The sequence below is a fragment of the Echinops telfairi genome, unplaced genomic scaffold (assembly GCF_000313985.2).
Source record: "Echinops telfairi isolate 266 unplaced genomic scaffold, ASM31398v2 ScPeMD7_2;HRSCAF=8, whole genome shotgun sequence".
Taxonomy (NCBI): Eukaryota; Metazoa; Chordata; class Mammalia; order Afrosoricida; family Tenrecidae; genus Echinops; species Echinops telfairi.
Window position 1 is genome coordinate 62,536,455 of NW_022103898.1, and position 9,598 is coordinate 62,546,052.

The window sequence follows — 9,598 nt, forward strand, 5'->3', positions numbered from 1 at the left end:
CCTACTTACAATAATATACCATCTGGAGTAAACAACATAAAGAAATGAATGGAAGATGGAGTTTGATACCAGGGAGTGATGGGAAATCCCTGGGATGGGATGGGCACCAAAAGTTGACTCTGTGCCACATGGTTCTAACTCTCATACTAAAGAGGACACTGCTGCCTGAGCAGAAGGGAAAAAATGGAGCTCTGACATGGAAGGGAGAAAAGTTCTGAAACCTAAGTCCAAGTCTATGGTGCAAACTTTTCTTGGAACAAAAGAACAAGGGTGTCCACAAAATAGGTTGGCACTGACTATATTGCTGTATTTGTGATTAAAGTCAGCTGTGAAATACTTATAGTTCCTATAGATCTCTTAATCTCCTAATAAGTTTGACCTTATGAGGTCAAACTTTAAATTTTGACTTAAATAAAAATTAAAAGATAATGGGACTTATTTGTTTAAAAGAACTCTTGCAACTATATGACTGAGAAATATTCCTTTACCAAGAGAAGAATAGTCAAATGGATAGATTCTCGCACATCTGGAATTTTTTTAGACTGACTGGTAGGTATAGTACCTAAACCCAGGTCAAGCTGATTCTACAACTCAAGGAAAACCAAGTTTGAACTTCACGCTAAGAAAATGAGAGACTCCTGCAGCACACCACCCTAGAATTAACTAAAAAGGTGGTGTCATCAGTAGACAGGAAAACAATTTTCCCGATATAGAAAAATACATGAACATCATGTGATACCTATGCATACGTGCTATCAGCACTTTGGCTTTTACAGCTGGCCAAGATGCCTCAATGTGAGGGAATGTTGAGTGACTCATTCCCTTTCATGATCCCATTACGGCTTCTGCTCTGTGCTGGTTGAACAACAATGAACTAAAACCAGACCCATCACGCAGATTCTGAATCACAGTGCTCCAGAACAGACAGAAGAGGGCTGCCCATTTCCAAGGCTGTCAGTCTTTGTGGAAGCCGCTGATCAGACTCAGCTCTCTCTCCCACAGAGCAGCGGATGCATCGAAACCGTCTTCCTGTGGTTCAGTAGCACAGAGCTTCGACCCCTGGGCCACCAGGGCTTCTTCAACAGCTCATACGAGGGGCTTTAACATGTTTGTGGAACTATAGAATGAAAGGATCATGGAATTTCCCCCCTGAAACGTGTGAAGCCCCTCACTTTTATAGAGAGCCTATCAGTTGGTATACAAATGATATCTCAGGGAAGCACTGTCCCCTTGGACAGCTCACTGCCATCAAATCGATGCCAACTCACAGCAACCTATAGGGCACAGTAGGGCTGCCCCTGAGGTTTTGAACTGCTAACCACAAGCCACCAGGGCTGCGATTGTATAAGGAAATCAAGACTTAGGGCTACATCTGGTAACTTGTCTAAACATGCACAGATAAAATCAAGATTGGAACTCAAGGCTGGGACAATGTAGAGGCTCGGCTCCTAATCACCAGGGCTTGCTGTTGTCAGTTGCTGTGTGCAGAGTAGATTGGCTCCATTGAGTTTTCAAGGCAATGGCCTTTTTGCAGCAGGTCCTGAGGCCTGCCTTCCGATGTGCTTCTCTGTGGGTTCAAGCCGCCTTTTCAGGGAGTAGCTGAGCATTTAATCATGTGCCACCCGGGAATTTACTGCCTTGTGTTAATAAGTTTATTTCAAAATGCCTTCTATGACAGCAAGGGGCATGACTTTACTTTTCTAAGTAGTTGGGGATTTCTCCAAGTTAACTTCCATCCACCTTGTATTCTTAATAAACCCCCCAAACAGGAAATGTGGGTGTATTACAACTACTGATTACCACTGCCAAGGTAAAAAAGAAAATCCAATTGTCCTATCCTAGTTGACTTACGGACCCACAGTCAGGTAGCATCCAGCCAGCTCTGCAGCCCTGTTTCCTATGACTAGAGTTAGAGCCACTTAGATCTCCAGGTAAAAGATTTCTGGCCATTCAGAGTTAGAAAAGGTATTACAAATCCACTCATAATTTGGGTAAAAGTCTCTGAAGCGAATTCAGCAGTAACGAATCGAGATGGGTCTCCATGTCCTCTTAGATAATCCCTCGCAGGTAGAAGGGAGAAACACACACACAAAACAGAAACAAAAACTAGAAAGTCAAGTGCAACTGTCTAGACCAGCTGAATGACCTAAAAACCATGTGTTACCAATTAGCACAAGAGGGCCTCCATGCCATCCTTACAGAACGTTTACTGTCCCTCAAACTTCACAACCAGAGACGCATTTTTTTCTATTAAATTCATTTTATCAGCATGCTATGTTCTGCACTCTAGCACTATGTGTAGTATGATGTGTAGCAGCTGTATGTGCATGTAGTATGCACACGCACACACAGAGCAATAGTGTACCTCCATGTGACTTCTACACCAGGCACCACCCAGTTGCCCCACAAACCATATCATACCGCATCATCCCACAGGCCATATCACATCGTCTCAGCCAAGTCCACGTTGAGTGGGTCCAAATCAACCCAGACAATATGGGTCTCTTAATTTTTCTCAAAAACTTGAAAACACGTTAAGTAAAATCAATTTGGAACTACCTGTTTTGACCTCACAGGCTATTGAATACCAGAAACAGTATTTTCAGATCCACCGGTACTGCTTACTTCAGGAAATGTTTTCTTTATAGTCCTAGAAAAATCAGACACCATATTATCTCAGGTGCTAACAAATCCTTTATTCTCCTCATGAATGTCTCAGTACTTTTGGAAGCCAAAGTCTGAAAAAAGTCCTTCAGCAATAAATGTGAATGCTTTACAAAAAGAAGCTTAAAGAGAAGATGTTTGTGTTAAGTGTATTTTGAGTAATCTCCTCTGGTACTGTTTCCAACCAAACGTGAATAAATTAAGTACAGCGTCGATGGAAGTAAAAAAAGTAATCCGTGTAGAAGATCCCTGCAAAATAAGGATCCGTCGAACAGTCCGCTAAATCCTGTCAGAAGAGGAGAGAAGAGAGAACGATTAACTGGAGGGAAAGTGTCAGGTATCCACAGACATGGATGTGTGTGTGTGTGTGTGTGTATCTAGCTATCTATACATAAATACACTTGTTTCTCATGGAAAGAGGAAGAAAAGCAAGCTTACCGGCGCAGCTACACGGAAATGGTACGCACTGTCAAAGAACGGAGCTACAGGGAGACTCCAAATGTGCTGATATCCCTAAATAATGAAGAACATAAAGATCCATTTCATAACCACATTTTATACTGGACTGGAAATAATGCAGGCTATCTTGCCAACCACATGAGAGTATCTGTAATGGCAGTTTTGGATAGGCATGGGTAGAGTTTACAACAGCTTAAGGACATCGTAAAGATGCTGAGAAAAACCCTGGGACCAGGGTCAGCCAGCAAGGGAAGCACCAGCACTTGACAGAAGGTCCGTCTATTGCACTATGGTAGCCTGTGAGTTGCAAGGATGCTAGAAACTACGCTCGCGGCATGTTAAATTCCGCCAGTGCCCTCGGTGGTAGACAAGTTGTCAGGGAGCATCCAGAAACAGACCGGATAATGTGCTGCCTCAGATGAGCCTGAAAACCTGTTGGATCGCAATAGAATGTCGTTCAATATAGTGCTGGGGGGCGAGCCCTCCTCTAGGTTGGAGGCCACTAAAAATATGCACAGTGGCCTCAACCAAAGATGATGAAGAGGGTTCGGGACCAGGCCGTAGCTTGCTGCTCTCCATGGGATGACGATGCGTCAGAGCTGGCTAAATGGCAAGTAGCAAGAGCATCCTTCTCTTCCCGGTAAATATAAACCATCATAACTACACATACTTCCATCTAGAATGGGGACACAGAGCCAAGGAACCAGCAAACCCTGGGAAAGCATTACCTGTGTCATCTCCTGGGAGGTTTCTCCGTGACTCGGCCCCCCTTCGGCTTCCCTTGGACTGTGAAAACATATATTTCCAAGGGTGAACTTGCACTGGAAGACTATCAACGGCTCTGTTGTGCTTCAAGAGACAAGGAAAGAAGGGCAAATGGAAAAGCGATGACCAGTCCCACCTAGCAGAGGGACTGATGGGAACATAGCTTGGACATCTACTTCACAATAGGCATGCTATGACACAGACTCATGTATGCTTATTACAGAAAGAAACCCCATCTCAAAGGACTACTGAGATAGCATTTTCCAGTTTCTAAAACCAATCGGCGTATCTTCAATGACCTTGACATCAGAATTTCTTATTGCCGGGCATTTACAAAATAATACATTTGAGTTATAGCCCTTTCTCTTTTACTGGCAACTGAATTTGTATCTATGGGTACTTCTAAGATTTTTAAGATTCTGTCAACGCCTTGTCTGGAGGGCAAGCAAGTTTTTTAATGGTGAGTCCCATTAAAACTCGCCAGCCTGCAATGCTACAACAGAGTGGAAGGTCTCTGGGAAAAGTTGTCTCTTTTTCTGGAAGCTGGCCCATTAAATATTACAACGAGAATGTAATATGTTTGCCTTTAAACACATCAGTGTGCACGCATGGGGACAGCCTAAAACCTCAGTTGCATATATGCGATTTTTAAATCACCCATATTAGAAACATGACTTAAACTAACGGGCTTAAACCAGTAGCTCAAGATGAGTTTCTGACACTTCAGGGGACTACCAGTAAGCGTCTTTCCTTTCCTTGAAGGGGAGGAGCACATGAGGAAATGTTACTCGAGGTTACTCAAGGATTGGAGAGTAGTACCTTTACCTTCGTTCTGCCTTGAAATATGGCAGGATCTGGGTAGGAAACATCCTATACGTAAAGCGTTCCACGGTGAGCAATTTGGTTGAATACCGTTAGCTCCTCGTGGAAGCAAAATAGATGAGAGGGGTCTGCAGTGTGGGCGAAACAGGAAGAGCTCGAGAGAGTGCGATACCCAGGAGAACCAGAGCAGCGGCACTGGGGAAGCCCCAGGAGAGTGAGGAGGTCTGATGGAAAGGGGAGGGAGAGAAGGGAGGGAGAGAAGGAGAGACCGGCAAGGCACAAAATCAATGCAAACAGCAGCTACAACCTTCCTGGGGAGAGGCTCGCCGGATCATTTTGCAATTAGGTATATGTAAAATGTTTAAGTGTCACAGCTCTTTAAAATATATGATAAGAATCCATTAAATCAGAGCTTTGTGGTTTTGATGGAAAGACTGCTAAAAATCGCCATCATTTTTGAGTACCCACCCTGCGCCAGGAAGAGGCAAGTCCCTACGTGCTCCACCTCCTTTGGGATGCAGAAAAACGTGGGTGGAAAGCATGGGCGCAGCTGTAAGTTCAATTCCATCATTTAATCACTGTGAGATCTGGGACAAGTTCTTTGACCTCTCTAAACCCAAATGTTCTCAGATCAAACAAACAAACAAATAAACAAACTAGTAGGGGAGGGCAAGCCTACCTTAGAAGGTTATGTGACCCAATACACAGTATTGAAGGATAGTATCTGGTGTATGGTCTATGATCAACGAGTGATAGCTATTAATGTCACTAGCATTAATAATAGTAACAACTAGCAATAATTACCACAGTAAATTATTTGTTAATACCCTTTGAGCCACAGTCATCGAAAGTCCCACAAAATGACTTTTTCCTGGTGGGGCTGAGTGAAAGAAGGTGGAAGGAGATTCTGATCGAATTTTAAAATTACATTGTGAGGGATTGTTAACAGAGCTAACAGGGTATGGTGTGTATTACTGTTGTGGCCTAATTTCACCAAGATATGTCATCTCCCATCTTGCTGTCACCCAACTCTAAAGGCTATGTAGCCAGGGAAGTCAGCAGCTTACCAGCATTAAGCTCAGGATCAACCTTCTCAGGCCTGAGTGCCCAGCCCAGAGAGGTACCTGGAAGACGGGCTGCCTCTGAAATCAGCATCGTTAATTAATGTGCACAGAGAGCTTTCTGCCTCTTAACTTACTGATCAGTGGAGGAGAAAATGCAGGCTTATTAGTCGGTGAATGAAAAAAGCTGAGTTGTTTAATTACAGTTATGCACTTACTTGATTTCCAGAGAGAATTTGACATTAGTGGGTGTATGTTTGTTAACAGGAATATTGTAATTGTAATTTCCAGACCTGGTTATAAAAAAATGAAATGACAAATCAAAATATGTAGAAAGGACTTTTTGCCACTCATCATATGAAGGGGATTCAAAAGGTTCTGGGGGAAACGAAAATATCCCGCAAGCTTTTTGAAGCCCCCTTATTTAGGATGTAAGCTGTTAAATATTAAATAATAATAGAGAACATCAAGTTTAACATGGCACTATATTTCAGTGACATACCTGTCAACTTTTACAAAATGGTTTTGCTTTCAGGTCTTAATATAATTTATGCTGTGAAATTTTACATTTTTTTCAGAACACACAGAGCAAATCAAGGAAAATCAAATTGCGGACCAAAGACAAGAAACTAAAAATGCAGGAATAACGCCCGTTCCCCTAAGAAGACACTGATTTCAGAAGACAAATGAAACAAACACCTCAAGCTAACAATCCCCCTGGAAAAGAGAACTGAAAATAACAAATATCAGTTTTTCTACCATAAAGCACTCTCTTTAAAGCAACATTAGCAGGGAATTTACTTTCAAAACCTGACTCAACTAAAATTATTATAGTTCAAATCGCTGTTTAGTTATGGAAAAATATTACAAGACAGAAAAGCTTATGCATCAATTTGTCTCCTATAAGAGAGATATTTGAGGCCACGGAAATATTTTTTGGCTCACACTTCCATGGAAAACTCCAGCAAAAAGGCATATTGTATCTACAACCAGTTCTCTTGTGATCTGGCTAGGCTTTGGATTTATACGGAGAAAACAACTTAAAACTAGATAAATGGGAGGAAAAAAGTCAATCATCTGAGTTGCTATTTAATGTTCAAAAGGGGGGACAAGTTGTTCAAAATGGGAGAGAAAATAGAAAGATCTGGCTTGAGATCAAGAGAGATTTGTTCCACTGGAGGAAGCACTGATGAATGGAATTCCTTCTACTTCTCCAAACCTACACACTTCACACCCACCCCTCTCAAGTGCTTAGTATCTCCATCTGATAGATGGCGCCCCCTCTGCACAGGGAAAATAGCATCCTGTTGATGTTCTAGGACTTGAAGTTGAATCATCTAACGCTTTGTTATGTCGCTCTACCACCTAAATTAAAGTTTGGTGAGAGATATTTATTAGGTAAATGACTTTAGGCAAATCGGTTCAAGTTCACTGAACCTCATGCTCCTTAGCTATAAAAGGGAGGTACATAGTACCAACCTTATAAGGACTGGGGAAGAATTTCATAAGTTAATGAACATAGAGTTCATGAACTAACACTGTAATATCACGCGGGCTATCGTTATCATTCAGGACTATAAACCTGGAACCTGAGCGGCTCCATCAGGTTGAAAGGAAACCAGTGATAACCCAGAGGGTCTGTGACATCAGCACACAGTGCCTAGCACCGTGCCTTCACCCCAGCAGGCACTCCCAAAAACATCAACTTAAAAGCAAAGGCACAGACAAAAATCCCTCCCCATCCTAAAGGCCTGCGATGTTCATGTTGTACTCTCTGTGTCTAGATGCCTCATCACCTTGGCCCTGGCGATACAACATACAGTGGAGATAGATGTTGCTTGTCCACATGGCAGTATCTGGCTGTCCCTCTAAGCTAAGATGGACTATATTTTTAAATCGTTAACATAACGATGTCCCTTGGTACTAAATTATCTAAATGTCAGCTCGCTCATAACCTGGAGTTTTTCCTGTCTATAAAGCTAACTAGCAGCTCTGTGCCAGTGGTATGTGCCCTCAGAGAGCTGCCTCCTCAGCCCCAGGCCTTTTGCTTTGGATTTATCTATCAACCAGCGGACTGGAATTGTTAGAGCCATGACTTTTTATGATTTTTTGATTTTATGATTCCCTCTTCCTCCATTTTATGATTCCCTCTTCCACCAAGTAATTAAGGTATTTTCCCTTAAGAAGCAAAATAAACACATATTGATTTCACCATGTAGCTTTAGCTTTCCAAAACATCATCATTCCAGTCCCAGAGCCAAGAGCCCTACAACATATAATTGGTGATGGCTTTATCACATGATTAAGGCCATCCGTGTTACTAGTATACATAAAAAAATGTTGAATTGGCAAACACTGCGTTTTACATGCATTACTTAGCATCCATGATATGTTCTGTGAAATAGGACCTTATGTGATCTGAACATTGTACAAACACCATATGAAACCCTAAGGGAAGCCCACTTCCATTATCCTCATCACTGCTACTGCCCCTGACTGCTGCCACTGCTAGCAGAGGCTGGAAGAACAGGCTAGAGCCGCAGCGGCAGAACAAACGGGGAAAGAGCAGAGTGCGCCTGGCCCTGCCTGCCTGAGCAGCAGGAGCTGCCTGGCCCCATGGCTCCGGTGGCTGCTGCTGCGGCTGCACTGAGACAGAGCCCACTCCCAGAGCCATGTTCTCTACCTCACGTGCCTGCATGCCACTGTGACCCAGTGTTTCAACAGTCTGCATCTGGGGTCTTTAAAAACCACTAAAGAGAAATAATAAAAGAAGAGCTGCTTACACTTGGGGAAAAAGACACTGTGTGTGTGTGTGTGTGTGTGTGTGTGTGTGTGTGTGTGTGTGCGCGCAGAGAGAGAGAGAACCCTTGTGGCACTGTGAGTTAGGAACTGGATAGCTAATTGCAAGATTGGTGGTTCAAATTTATCACCTGTTCTATGGGAAGAAGATGAGGCTATCTTGCTCCTACATAGACTCACAGTCTCAAAAAACATATCTAGGGTCACTATGAGTTAGAATGAACTCAATGGTAGTGGACGTATCTGCCCACTCCTCACTTGTCAACATTGTTATATTCCAAAGTTCAGGTCATTATGTGAAAAATAGTCTGATGCAAAAATGAAGGATGGATGACCACATCAGATCACAAAATGGTAACTTACAGTATTACATAACTGCACATCACATCACATCATATAACTATCAGATTACATCATCACATACCTACCAAACCACTGAGAATTATGACCCAACCAAGTTGTTACATAACCTTAACCATCATAGCCAACGTTACTTTCATCTTGCATCTCAGTTTATTATTGCCAGACACCTATTGTTTATGCTTCAAACAGTCAGATAGTAGATTTTAGTACTATTGTCTATGTTAAAACATCAGATAATGAGTCAGCCAATAAGTGAGGAATAGGTGTACATATAAAAACCCAGAGTTCTGGATAAAATCCAGAAAGAACAGGGGCAGAATGGGAGGGAGACCCACCTGCACTGGAGGCTTTTACTGCAATACCGATGGTCTATCCTTTGCTGGATTTCCATGATCTGAATCGAGCTGATGGTTGTGTCTATCCCTACATGGAGACGGAGAAGAGACCAGGGGTTAACGCTTCTGTAGGTGAAAAAATAACTATGCTTCATCACAACCCTCAAACTGCAGAATGTGAAATAAGAGCTTCCCAGAGAAATGGGTTCTATTTTGCATTCAAACTGGACAAAAGGGAGAGAAGTAAGGGGGAAAAGGCCTTTTTTTGTTATAGAAAGTTTTACGAAAACTAATAAAAATCCAGGCCCTGATAAATGACCCCATAACATC

The 9,598-nt window shown here is 42.5% G+C and overlaps 1 protein-coding gene across 1 annotated transcript in view; it reads right to left on the reverse strand.

Annotated features, from left to right (window-relative positions):
* Positions 1-2,676: 2,676 nt before the first annotated feature.
* MYRFL (myelin regulatory factor like) overlaps positions 2,677-9,598 on the reverse strand; it is a 167,474-nt gene continuing 160,552 nt past the window's right edge. The window contains exons 21-25 of the mRNA XM_045288878.1: positions 9,269-9,356; positions 5,990-6,064; positions 3,852-3,972; positions 3,103-3,177; positions 2,677-2,950 (exon numbers count right to left, since the gene is read on the reverse strand). Coding sequence (XP_045144813.1) covers positions 2,864-2,950; positions 3,103-3,177; positions 3,852-3,972; positions 5,990-6,064; positions 9,269-9,356 — 446 coding nt within the window. The 3' untranslated portion in view covers positions 2,677-2,863. The remainder of the gene's footprint in view (positions 2,951-3,102; positions 3,178-3,851; positions 3,973-5,989; positions 6,065-9,268; positions 9,357-9,598) is intronic.